The 13,682-nt window shown below is 40.6% G+C and overlaps 1 protein-coding gene across 10 annotated transcripts in view; it reads left to right on the plus strand.

The window, feature by feature from the left end:
• Positions 1-13,682, plus strand: part of TNRC6B (trinucleotide repeat containing adaptor 6B) — a 247,560-nt gene that overhangs the window by 81,532 nt on the left and 152,346 nt on the right. For 3 of the 10 annotated variants that reach the window (XM_042993334.1, XM_042993337.1, XM_042993346.1), the window contains exons 2-4: positions 8,059-8,226; positions 10,448-10,536; positions 12,000-12,067. The exons of 6 other annotated variants lie outside the window; for them this stretch is intronic. In XM_042993334.1, the coding sequence (XP_042849268.1) occupies positions 8,208-8,226; positions 10,448-10,536; positions 12,000-12,067 (176 nt within the window). In that variant the 5' untranslated portion in view covers positions 8,059-8,207. The remainder of the gene's footprint in view (positions 1-8,058; positions 8,227-10,447; positions 10,537-11,999; positions 12,068-13,682) is intronic. One more of the 10 variants, XM_042993345.1, reaches the window with a different exon arrangement.

Here is a 13,682-nt window from a genome sequence, read left to right on the forward strand (position 1 = left end):
CAGTTGACATTAAACTTAATGGTGAAAGACTGAATGATTTACTTCTTAGATGAAGAACAATGAGAAAAGATGTCTGCTGTGACCACAAAAAACACAGAATGTTTCACCACCACTGAAAACCACAAAACATTGCTGAGAGAAAATAAAGTCAACCTAAATAAAAGGAGAGATATACCTGTTTATAGGTCAGAATATTCAATATTGTTGGGGCGCCTGGTGGCTCAGTCAGTTAAGCATCCGACTCTTAATTTTAGCTCAGGTTATGATCTCACAGCTTGTGGGATCAAGCCCTGAGTCAGGCTCCATACTAAGAGCATAGAGCCTTCTTGGGATTCTCTTTCTCCCTCTCTCTGCCCCTCCCCCTCTCGTGTTTTCTCTTTCTCTCTCTTTCTCTCTCTCTCTCTCTCTCTCTCTCTCTCTCACAAAATGAATAAATAAACTTAAAAAAAAAAGATTCAATATTGTTTAGCTGTTGCTAAGAGTTAGTCCAATCCCTATCAAAATCCTAGCAGACTCTTTTTGTGAAAAAGCTGATTTCTAAAATTCATATGGAAATGCATAGGGCATAGAACAGCTGTAGTAGTCTGCTAGGGTTGCTCTAACAAAGTACCACAAACTGAGTGACTTAAACAACAGAAATGTATTGTCTCACAGTCCTAGAGGCCTGAAGTACAAGGTCAAGGTGTTGGCAGGGCTATGTTCCATGTGAAGGGACTAGGGGAGGGTCTTTTCCAGGCCTCTCTCTTAGCTTCTGATTTCTGCCTTCTCTTCTAGTTTCTTGACTTGTTGCAGTATAACCCAGTCTTCACATGGCATTCTTCCTGCGTGCGCATCTGTCTTTGTGTCCAAATTTCACCCTTTGTATAAGAGGACACGGTCATACTGGATTAGAGTCCACCCTAATAACTTTATAGTTACCTCTGTAAAGACCCCATCTCCAAATAAGATCATGTTCTGAAGTATTGGAGGTTAGAACTCCAGTGTATCTTTTTTCTTTTTTTGGTGGGGGGGACACTATTCAACCCATAATAATAATCGAAGCAGCTTTTGAGTTGAACAAAGTTGGAGTGCTAATACTTCCTGATTTCAGAACTTACTATAAAGCTACAGCAATAAAGACCCTGTGGTATTGGAAAAAAGACAGAGACCAGTGGAGCAGAAGAGAGATCCCAACATAAACCCACATATATATGGACAAGTGATCTTTGACAAAGGCAATTTTGTGGAGGCAATTCAATGGAGAAAGGATTTTTTTTTTCAACAAATGGTGTTAGGACAGTTGGATATCCATATGCAAAAAATAAACATACATCTAGACCTTATAGCATATATAAAAATTAACTGAAAATGGATCTTAGATCTAAATGTAAAATCTAGAATTATAATGCTTCTAGAAGAAGATGTAAGAGAAAATCTGTGGTTAGGCAAAGATTTCTTAGATCTCACAGCAAACTTCTGCTCTTTGAAAGATGCTGTTAGTGAGAATGAGAAGGCAAGCCACAGATTGGGAGGAAACACATGCACAGCATCTGCCCAAATAAGGATTAGTATCTAGAATCTATTAAATCTGTTAAAAACTTTGAAAGCTCAGTAATAGGAAAACAAATAACCCAATTTTTAAAAATGAGCAAAGAATTGGAAGACATTTATCCAAAGAAGACACACAATTGGCCAATAAGCGCATGAAAAGATGCTCAGCATCGTTACTCATTAAGGAACTACAATCAAAACCACAGTGACATAGCACTTCACACCCGTTGGGATGGCTGTTATCAAATGGACAGGTGATAACAAGTGTGGTTGAGGATGTGGAGAATTAGAACCATTGGACACTGCCGGTGGGTATGTCAAACGGTGCATCCACTTTGAGAAACAGTTTGGTAGGCTTTCAAAAAGTTACACATACAGTTCTCGTATGACCCAGCAATCCCACTCCTAGGTATTCACCCAAGAAAAATGACAGCTTGTGTCCACACAGAAACTTGTATACAAGTGTTTATAACAGCATTATTTACAATAGCAAAAAAGTGGAAACAATCAAAATATCCATCAACTGGTGATGTAAACAAAATATGGTATATCTATACAATGGGACAGTATTAAGCCATAAAATGGAATGAAGTACTGATATATGATACAATATGGATGAAACTTGAAAACATTATGCCAAGTGAAAGCAGACAGACACAAAACACCACATATTGTATGACTTCATTTATATATGAAATGTTCAGAATAGGCCAATCTGTAGAGACAGGAAGCAGGTTCGTGGTTATCTGGTGCTGGAAAGAAGGATGAAGGGAGGGCAAAATGGGGAGTGACTGTCAATAAGGACAAATTTCCTTTTTGGGATGATAGAAATGTTCTAAAATTAGATTGTGGTGATCAGTGCACAACTCTGTAAATATATTAAAAACTATTGAATTATATATTTTAAACAGGTGAACTTTATGGCATGTAAATTGTATCTCAGTAAAGATGCTTCGGGACACCTGGCTGGCTCTGTTGATAGAGCATGCAACTCTTGATCTTGGGGTCATGAGTTCAAGCCCCACATTGGGTGTGGAGCTTACTTTAGAAAAAAGAGAGAGAGAGAGAGAAAAATAAATCTGCTTAAAAGAATGGTAAAAAATTTGAACAGCATTTTACCAAAGAATGGATGGCAAAGAAACTCATGAAAAGATGTTCAATGTCAATGCAATTAAAACCACAATTAGAGGGGCGCCTGGGTGGCTCAGTCAGTTAAGCATCCAACTCTTGGTTTCCACTCAGGTCCTGATTTCACAGTTCATGGGTTCAAGCCCTGTGTCAGGCTTTGCGCTGACAGTGCGGAGCCTGTTTGGGATTCTTTCTTTCTGCCCCTCTCCTGATTACTGTATCTCTCTCTCTCTCTCTCTCTCTCAAAAATAAATAAACTTAAAAAATAAAAAAGCAGTTAGAGTAGCTAAAGTTAAAAAGACTTACTGGGGCGCCTGGGTGCCTCAGTTGGTTAAGTGTCCAACTTCTGCTCAGAGTTATCTCCAGGTTAGTGAGTTCAAACCCCTCATTGGGCTCTCTGCTGTCAGTGTGGAGACCACTTAGAATCCTCTGTCCTCCTGTCTCTCTGACCCTCCCCCACTCGTGATCTCTCTTCAAAAATAAATAAAACATTAAAAGAAAAGGAAGACCTGGGTGTTGGTAAGATATGGAAGAACTGGAACTCTCATACTCTGCTGGTGGGGAGATAAAATGCTACAGCCACTTTGGAATACAGAGACTGTTTCTTAAAAAGTTAAACATATCACTACCCTATGATCCAACTGTTCCACTGTTAGAGGCTGAATTGTGTTCCCTGTTCACTCCCCCGCCCCCACTCCTGTGCCAGTTTACACGTTGGAAGCCTTAACTCCTGTTACCTCAGAATGTGACCTTGCTTGGAGTTAGGGACTTTGCAGAGGTAATCAAATTAAAATAGGTCATTAGGGTAGGCCATAATCCAGTGTGACTAGTGTCTATAAAAAGAGGAAATTTAGACAGAGAGACACAAACACAGGGAGAACGCCATGTGAACGTGAAGACGGCCATTTGCAAGCCAAGGGGAGAGGCCTGGGACAGATCTTTCCCTCACGGCCTTCCAAAGGAACCAGCACTGGCAAAATCTTCATTTCCCACTTCTAGCTTCCAGATCTGTGTGAGACAATACATTGCTGTTCCTGAAAGCATACAATCTGTGGTACCTTGTCATGGCATCCCTAGCAAACTAATATACACTGCTAAGTACCCAGTGAAAAAGAAAGTGTACAAAAACTTCTAAATGAATGTTCATAGCAGCTTTTTGCAATAGCCCAAGTCTGGAAACAACCCAGCCACCCATCAACAGGTGACTGACAAATTGTGGTAGATTCTATGCAGTGGAGTAGTGCTCCCTATAAGAGGGAAGTGAACTACTGATACATGAAACTGTATGGATGAATTTCAGAATAATTCTGATCAAAAGAAGCCAGACCAAAAAAAAAAAAAAAAAAAGTATGTCCCAGTGATTACCTGTATATACACTCTAGAAAATGCAAACTAATCTATAATGACAGAAAGCATGTTAGTGGTTGCCCAGGGAGGGGGAGCAGGAGTAAAAAGTTGCTCATTAAAAAAAAAAATTGTTTAAGTTTGTTTTGAGACAGCATGCACACGTGTGCACAAGCAGTATAGGGGTAGATAGAAGAAGAGACAGAATCCCAAGCAGGCTCTGTGCCATCAGCACAGAACTCAATGCGGGGCTCAAACCCATGAACTGTGAGATCACGACCTGAGCCTAGATCAGGAGTCGACACTCAACCAACTGAGCCACCCAGGTGCCCCTTTCAGGCTTATCTCTTAAATATCAGCAGATCACTGCAGATCCTCTCTCCTTTGCTGTCCTGCCCACTGCTCCCTTGCAGTGTATTCAATAAACCTCCATCTCCTTTAAAAAATAATAAATAAGGGGCGCTTGGGAAGCTCAGTCAATTAAGTATCCGACTTCGGCTCAGGTAATGATCTCACAGTCCGTGAGTTCGAGCCCCGCGTCGGGCTCTGTGCTGACAGCTCAGAGCCTGGAGCCTGCTTCGGATTCTGTGTCTCCCTCTCTCTCTCTCTGCCCCTCTCCTGCTCATGCTCTGTCTCTCTCTCAAAAATAAACATTTAAAAAAAAGTAATACAATTAAAAATTAAAAATAAATATCAGTAGATAATCATAGATAATCAGACATCTGATAAAAACCTATGACTGGAAGATAGCGACCAAAGCAAACATGAAAGAGGAATGTAGAGGAAACAAGGTAATATAGAGAGTGAAAGAAAATTAAAACAAAACAAAACAATATTTTCAGAGATAAGAGTTGGTATTATAATCATGGAACAAAAATAGGACTGTAAAAAAAAGACTTCAGAGAACAAGCTTTCAAAAACTAAGTCACAATAACAAATTCTTTTAAAAATTAGAAGTATTGGAAGGTAAAGTTGAGAGAATCTCCAGGTAGTAAAAGAAAAAGTCAAAGAGATACAAGTGGAGAGAAAAGAAAATTCATGGATCAATCCTGTAAATTCAACATTGAAGAAGGAATTCCTGGAGGGGATAAAATTGTCAAATAAATAAGTAGAGAAAATGCCCCAAACCTGAAGAACCCGAGTTTCTAGATTGCAAGTACCTACCCAGAAGCTGAATAAATAAAAAAAAAGAACCGTACTTCGAGGTTTGCATTTGTGTAACACTGAGGAGAAGTGAAAGACCCTACAAGTTTCTGGAGAAGAAACAGGTCATGGCCAAAACGTTAGGATTTAGAATATTGTCAGATTTCTATATTGCATCTCTGGGAACTAGAAGACAATGAAGTGTGGCTTCAAAATTTTGGAGGGAGAAAGATTTACTAATTTGAACTTTTTTTTTTATTTTTTAAATACTTTTGAATGTTTATTCTTCAGGGAGAGAGAGACTAGCACGAGTGGGGGAGGGCAGAGAGAGAGGGAGACACAGAATCCAAAGCAGGCTCCAGGCTCCAAGCTGTCGGCGCGGAGCCCGATGCGGTGCCCGAACCCATGAGCCATGAGATCGTGACCTGAGCTGAAGTCACACACTCAGCCGACTGAGCCACCCAGGCGCTCCTACTAACTTGAACTTCTAATTTGATTATGTATGTGGGTTAAAAAAATATTCCAAATGTCAATAATATATATGGATAAAATAAGGACGTTTCAGTCATTCAAGAGATCAAAAATTTTACTTTCCATATACCTTTTGTCAGGCATTCACTAGAATATATGTTCCACCTAAACCAGAGACTAAACCATAAAAGAAGACAAAGGATCTGGGGAACAGATGCTCCAGGGTAGGAGAGAGAGCCAGGAATTTCAGAGCTGAAGGGGAAAAGACATCCCTGGCAAAGTGTCAGCGATTTAGCGGCCTAGAAAGCAAACAATCTAGACTGGAACATGAGAAAACCCCCGAGGAATGTCTCCAAGACTGGAATGAAATTGATAGATTACCTGAAGTGTTTGAATTTATTAAGAGGAGATTTACAACTCTGTTGGAGAGTTTGAGGATGAATTAGTGAAAAATACGTAATAAATACTAAGCCTCCCCCAAACTGAAAGAAAGTAGTAATTGTTAGTTCTGGGGAAAACAAAGAATTGTACAAGAAAAGCAAATTTGATTATACCGTTCCGTATGATTCAGCTGTCTCTGTTATTTACTTAGTTATAGTACTGTTAGCACTGAATATTGATTTGGACAAAAATGGTGTCTTCTGTTGGAAGGACGGGGGAAAAGAGATCTGTGTGTGGTGGGGTGGCGGGGGAGGCACGGGGAGTGGTCTGGGTCGGAGGGCAGCAGAGGAGAGTGTTGTTTTTATTTGTAAGCTTGGTGGTATTATTTGACTTAAAATCACATGTATGTAGTACCTCGATAACTTTTTTTTTTATCAGATCAGTGATGAGAACATGAAAGTAATGGAGTGTAGTCTATTTAATAATTTGGATAGTAAAGGAAAGGCTAAAAACAAGAGGATATTTGGAGGGTATCACAAGGCCAAAAATAATTTTTCAGAATAGAAGAGCTTATAACGTATTCGTCAGTTGAGGAGTTGGATTTGGTAGAAAGGGAGAAAGACTTCCTTAGACAGTAAGGTCCCGGAGGAGGTGTTGTGACGCAGGTCATGAATGTAGAATATAAGTGGTGAGGGGAGCCTTGCTGAGCAGGGGAGAGGGGGCAGTGGGTGAAGGTGAAGACTCATCTGCACAATCCTGACGGGAAAACAGGGGCTCTGTGTGAGATAGGCTTTCAGGATGATCTTCTTCTGCATTGTCCTCTTCAGAAAGGACAGGCTAGGGAGGATGCCTGATGGATGGGTTTGGAGTCTGGAGGAGAGTGGAATAGGTTCAGAATAAATGAGTGAGGACGGTGGTGCAGGAGGTCAGACGTTCATTCATTCAGTTATTCAACCCAGCGCTTACTTAGCACAGGGAAGGCATTCAGAAGGTATGTCGAATGAATGACCCACTAGAAGGGTTGTGTTAGGTTCTGGGATACACAAAGATCCCATTGTTCCCCTTCAAGGCTCTCCAGCAGAGGGGAAGTGGGTGAACAAAGGGCCGCAGCTGTTGGCTGGGCCTTGCAGGGTAAATGGGAAGGAACACCTTGGGAGGTTGGAGGAGGCAGTGGTAGTTGTCGAAAGTGCCTCCTAGAGAAAGTAACTTTTGAACCAGTCTTTGAAGACTGAGTAACAGCAGAAAAGACGAAGAAGGGCCTTACAGGCCAGGTGCTGCCATGTGAGCACTGAGGGGAAGTGAACTGGCGTACATTTGAAAAGGAACCAGTTTTGTGACTTCCTCCAGCTATGCTCTACACTCCTGGAGCAGAAGAGAGAAAGGTAAGGGATTGGTAAGACAGAAACATCCTAACAACAAGTCGGTGTCCAGGAGAAGAATCACTGAAATGCCTGCCAGGAGGCTCTGAGTGGACTCTTGAGGACAGAGAACAGCAGACGTAGGAGTTGCAGTGGCTCTTCACAGGTTCACACGGAGGGCGGGAGGTTTCTGGGACAAACCTCAGTGTGGAGCAGTCCAGGTCCTGCCTGCTTCCTCACTGAATTAGGAAGGAGGTCAGTCTCCTGCTTAGGGTAGGTCTGGTGTGTCTGACTCCTTTAGGCTGAGTCAAGCGCCCTTCCTGTGTGATTGCATTGCTTTTTCACACTCGATGGTGATGTCTTTTTAATTGGAGCATCCACACGTCTGGACTTCTGCTGTGCTCACAAGTGTAGTTACCATCTGTCACCACACAGCGCCCACTGGTTTTTGGTTGTCTTCCCCACTAATCTGCAAGCTTTTTGAGGGCAGAGACTACTGTCTTCGCCTTTATCTCAGCCCAGCACCTTGCATGTAATGTGTGCTGAGTAAATGTTTGTTGAATGAATGAATGGTAGTGGGAGAAAGGTGAGGGTAATGGTGCAAGTTTTATGAATAAAAATCTTGAAACTCCTGCAAATGAGATCAAGGGGGAGGAGTGGTGGAGACCATCACATGAAGTCCTTGTGTTCTTGAAATTTGCAGAAAAAAAGAACGGGAAGTGGCAATAAGGAGCAGTGTTCTTTCTGGACCATTTTTATTGCCTCCTGAGATGATGGAGGCTGAGAAAAGGTGTAAGCCCTGCTGCAGGAGACCGTGTCTGGGGAAAAGCATTTGAATTGGCACTTAAAGGAATGAGTAGCAATTTGAATTGTATGTGGGCAGAAGGCCGGGGCGGCTAGGCAAATGCTAACAGTATGCGTAAATGAACAGGGGGTTAAAGAGTTGCATGTTCCGCCAGGGCTTCAGAGTGGGTGGGGGAGGCAGAGGCGGATAAAAAGATGGCTTAGACAAATGAACTCAGCATAGGTGTTGGGGCACCGCTGAAGAATTTCGAGGGGAGCGATGCAATCAGATTTGCATGTTACAAAGCCCACTTGATGCAAGTGGTTTGGAAGATGGCTTAAAATGAAATGGGACCCGGAAGCACAAGGACCAGTGAGAAGGCTTGTGCAGTAGTGAGGTTTAGAGAAGCTGGCCTTTAACTATGATGGCAGTTAAAGAGAATAAAGAAGGGGTGGTGGAGGGGAGAGCCATTTAAGAGGTGGAAGCCACAATACTTGGTGATTAATAGGATGTGGGGTTAAGGAGGGAACCTTAGATTCTTGTGTGATGACAGGTTTCCCCTGCTATCAGAAAGTAGAGCATTCCTGTGAAATCTTTCGTAAGTCTAAATGTTGCACCAAGCCAAGAAACAGTGACCATTTCTTTATATGGAAAAATCTTGGAGCATTCCCAAATCCAGAAAATAACTGCTCCTAGGCTTTTCTGATACTTTGGGACACGTCTTGCTCACGATGCTGAGATGCTGACTGTAGTCTCAGGGAAGGAGTTTGGCAGTGCCCTTCTTGGGGCTCATGGTGTGCACTGCCTCTACAGCGGGCTGGCTGCAAAACCAACGCTGAACGCTGTTTGGCTTTTTACCTCTTTTTTTGTAAAAGCAAAAATCCTCTTCAGGTTTTTTTGTGTTTTTTTTTTTTGTTTTTTGTGTTTTGTTTTTTTTTTTTTTTTTTGGTTAGTGAAAATAGGCCTTTTGTAAAAGTGAAGTGGTATAACACGAACTTTCAAAAAGTGGGGGGATACATGTATCGGGTTCCTGTTTGGGGAGTTTAGTGAATGATGGTACCATTCGCAGAGATAGGGGATATAAAAAGGAGAGGAAGTTTAAAGACAAAGATATTATTTCATTTTGGAACTTACTGGGCCATCCAAGTGGAGGACTAGTATGCATAACATGGGGGCTGGGGTTAAAGATTGGGAGCCCACGTGGAAGAGATTGTAGAAGCTGTGGGTTCTTTGATCATTACTTCTCATTAGAAATTGATTGTAGGGGCGCCTGGGTGGCTCAGTCGGTTAAGCGTCCGACTTCGGCTCAGGTCATGATCTCACGGCTCGTGAGTTCGAGCCCCTCGTCGGGCTCTGTGCTGACAGCTCGGAGCCTGGAGCCTGTTTCAGATTCTGTGTCTCCCTCTCTCTCTCTGACCCTCCCCCGTTCATCCTCTGTCTCTGTCTCAAAAGTAAATAAACGTTAAAAAAAAAAAAATTAAAAAAAAAATTGATTGTAGATAAACCTTAAAAAAAAAAAAAAAAAAAAAAAACTAAGCAGAGGCCAAGATGCACAATTCAGAATTCTTTAGACAGCATTCTTAAAGATGAAGGGCCAAAGAAATTTCTATAATATATATAAGTGGGAGAATAGTCATTCTTGTCTTTAAGCAAATGATTGAAGGTTGAGTTTCCAAGGAGCTTAACAAACTTAAACAGTTTGTCACCTGTTTTTCCTAATTAAGGCATAACATTTATATAGTTAAGTACATTGTGATTTTTTTTTAAAACATAGGTATGCACTCTTGTAACCCAACCAGATCATCTCTAGCTCCTCATAAATTTCCCTCTGCAATCCTGTTTTTATTTCTAGAGTTTTTACGTCCTAAATGTAACCTTAGGATGGGAGAATCCTCCCTCTCCTTGGCTAAGTCCAGTACGTTGCAGAGTCAGGAATTTCCTAAGATTCAAGTCAGAACCTGGTTTGAATTTTACAGTATGCACAGTGTGTGTCTTTAATTACTCTTGCCTATGCCTCCTCCTGTTTTTAATGGAAATTATGAACACCTCTTGATTTTCCTGTCCTTTCTGAAACTTAGCCTCTAAACTCTGTCCTGTCTTCTCTAGTATTCTTGGGAAATAGAGACTGTGGAGAAGATGACAGAATTGGAAAACCTTTTGTTTTCTTTGGGTTTCATCATGGTGTATGTTGTCTGTCTTCCAGATTATTAGGTTTTGTAAGAAATAGACTGTTTTTTTCTGAGTTGGGAATAGCCCTGTCTGTTTCCTTGAGTACATCTGTTTGATTTTTTAAAATTATGCCTTTCAGGGGGAGTTTTCATGGGACTAATAGTCCCCTTTGTGGAGGTAGCTCTATCTCGGTCACTGATCTTCCAGGTCAATAAGCCATCTGGAATGGTAAAATGCTTTCTTTTTTTTTTCACTTTGAAATTTGTATTGAGAAGAAAACCATAGGGAGGAAAGAAACATAGTTAAAAGAATAATTACAAAACAAACACCTAGTTACCTACTACATAGGCCAAGAAATAGAATATAACCACAACCCAGGATCCTCCACATGCCCCTTCCTTACTGAATCCCCTCCCTCCCTTCCTAAGACAATCTGTAGCCTAAATTTGGTATGTCATTCCTTTTTTAAAAATAGTTTTTAAAAACTATGTATATACATACATGTCTATATACTCATACATACATACAGTTTTAAAATGTTATATTTGAACCTTATATAATGGAATTATACTGTGTGTGTATTCTTTTCTGATTTGCTTTTTCACCCAATACTGTGTTTTTATAACACATCTAGGTTGCAGTGTGTAGCTATAGTCAGTCATTTTTATATAGAATAGTGTTTATTCTGTTGTCTGGAAACACCATAGTGTGTATATTTATTTTACTGTTGATGGATATTTGTTCTGGGGGTTTTTTTTTTTTTCTGTTAAAAATAATACTATTAAAATTAAAAATACTAAAAAAATACTATTTTATATGTGTGTAAAAGTTTCTCTAGAATATTTATCTAGAAGTGCGACCACTAGTTTGTACAGTAAATACATAGTCAAGCGTACCAGATAGTGGCAAACTTTTGAAAAGTAGTTGTATCAATTTTCCTTCCCACCAGGAGTGGATGAGTGTTGCTATTGCTCTGTGCCCTTGCCAACACTTGGTATTGCCCAGCTTTAAAAACAAATTTTTTAATGTTTTATTTATTTTCGAGAGAGAGAGACAGAGACAGAGAGCAAGCAAGGGAAGGGCAGAGAGAGGGAGACTCGGAATCTGAAGCAGGCTCCAGGCTCCGAGCTATTAGCACAGAGCCGGACTTGGGGCTCGAACCCACTAACCGCAAGATCATGACCTGAACCAGAGTTGGTAGCTTGACCGACTGAGCCACCCAGGTGGCCCAGTATTGCCCAACTTTTGAATTTTAGCCAACCTGGTAGCGGCGAAATTAATTTGCAGTAATTTGCATTTTCCTGGTTGACATGAAACTGAGTATCTTTTCATTTGTGCATGTTCTTCAGTAAAATTCCTACTCAGTTATTTTGTAAATCTTTCAAGTATGTTGTCTTTTTTTTTTTAATTGATTCCTAGCAATTCTTTATTATATTCTGGATGTTAACTTTTGTTACAGTTATGTAAGTTGCAAGTCAACAGTGTTTCCTTTTCTGTTCTGCAAATCTAGGCACCTAAGGAGAGATGCCTTGAGCAAATTTGGCAATTGAAAGCCACTGGCCTAGTCTCCTGTGCCAGACAGTATAGCACAGGGGCCATGTGGTTCTTCTGCACAGGGCAGGCCCTGGAACTTTAAGTGAGTTGCATCTTAGTTACTGACTACTTCTGACCTGTGGTGCTTGCCTTTGCAGGTGGAACAGGAGGATTTTGTAATGGAAGGGCATGGCAAGACTCCACCTCCTGGTGAAGAGAGCAAACAGTGAGTCACAGTTTATTTAAAAAGGGTCCTATTACAGATCTTCAGAAGCACTTTGGTTAAACACGCTGAGAGCGTGGTTGCAGAGGATGTATATGTTGGGCACATTGTGGAGCTCACCAGTTGCTTTGGTGGCTATTAATGCATAGTTTCTATTTATAGACAGACTAACTGGAGGGACAAGAAAGTTGGCTTTGTAGATTTTCACACTTGACTAATCAAAATTTGTGTTACACTTTAGCAAAGGCTTTAAGGCTCAGGATGTTCCAAATTGAACTAATTCAGTCTGGTTGATTTCCAAAGAAAGTTTAAGATGGTATATTCTTTTCTTAGCTATGTCCTTAGGAAGTACGCTAAATTAATAGACTGTCTTCCCTGCATTCCAAGTGTGAATTTATTTGAAATGTACTTCCTGAAATTCTATTCTATTTAGTTATTTATACTTCTGTTCTTTGTTTAAATAACAAATTGTTTCCCGAAAGGAACAGGAATATAAATAATATAACTTAGCCAACATTCTAAATTATTCAAGATCTCTCCCCTGACTTCTTAAAGAGTGATCAGTTTTAAATCTGAAATTGGGAGTCCTCGGGTAGCTTTTTGGTGACAGGGAATAGATTTTTTTTCCCTCCCTCTGCCACAGAACTTGAAAAATTGTGTTGCAGAGAAGACTGGTGTTTCATATGCCCTTTTAAAGGAAAAACAGTTAAGACTGCCTTGAAATACTGACATGACTACTATTTTTTATTCAGACAGTAGTCTCCTAAGTTGAATGGGATAGCAAGTGATTCATGGAATTTACCGAAAATCTGTAGGGAGAAACTCCTCTCTCATCTTTTTTTTTTCTTCCTAGAGAATAGTTTACTTTTGATCTGTCTTATGAAAAGTATGTCTCCGAAACCCTTAGGAATGAATTATGCGGAATATGTTATGCTGCCATGAGGCCAGGTTCATTAAAGGAGAATGTTTGTCTTGTATTTGTTGTGAATGGAAACCAGGATATTTTCACAGCTGGTTTAATTTGCTAACCAGGCAGTTTTAAAAATAGCTTACAATATAAATCCTAACTTTGCTGTGTTCTGTGAAATGCACTTATATTCTACATGGGCTCATGGAATCAGTTCATCTTTAGCAAAGTAGAATGCCAAACATCTAGTCCCAGTGAAATCACAGGAACATTTCAGATGCATCTCCCTGTCCTCTTGCCCACTCCCCCAGCCCCACCCTCTGGTCAGAGGTCTTACAATATAAAAATCATAGTTCCTATTTGATGAGGGTGTTCTGTGCGCAAAGCACTTTGCTTAGATGCTGTGTATGTTCTCTCCATTCATTATAGTGTACCCTTTTACTCGGAGATCAGGGTAGGTAACTTATCCATGGGAATGCAGCTTGAAATGGAAGTTAGGATTTGAATCTGGATCTTTCTGACATTACAGTGTTTTATAATATCTCCCTGACCCAAATCCTCTGCCAGCCTTGGGAGCTGTGTTCCTGAAAAGTACCGTGGTTAGCAAAACTGTGCAGTTGTTAAGATCAAAGTCTCAGGGATAAGAGGGAGTTGGGGGAAATAATGAAAATGGCATTAAGCCTATTTTTGAAACACAGATGAAAGTTCTGT

The sequence above is a fragment of the Panthera tigris genome, chromosome B4, assembly GCF_018350195.1.
Source record: "Panthera tigris isolate Pti1 chromosome B4, P.tigris_Pti1_mat1.1, whole genome shotgun sequence".
In the NCBI taxonomy this organism is placed as follows: Eukaryota; Metazoa; Chordata; class Mammalia; order Carnivora; family Felidae; genus Panthera; species Panthera tigris.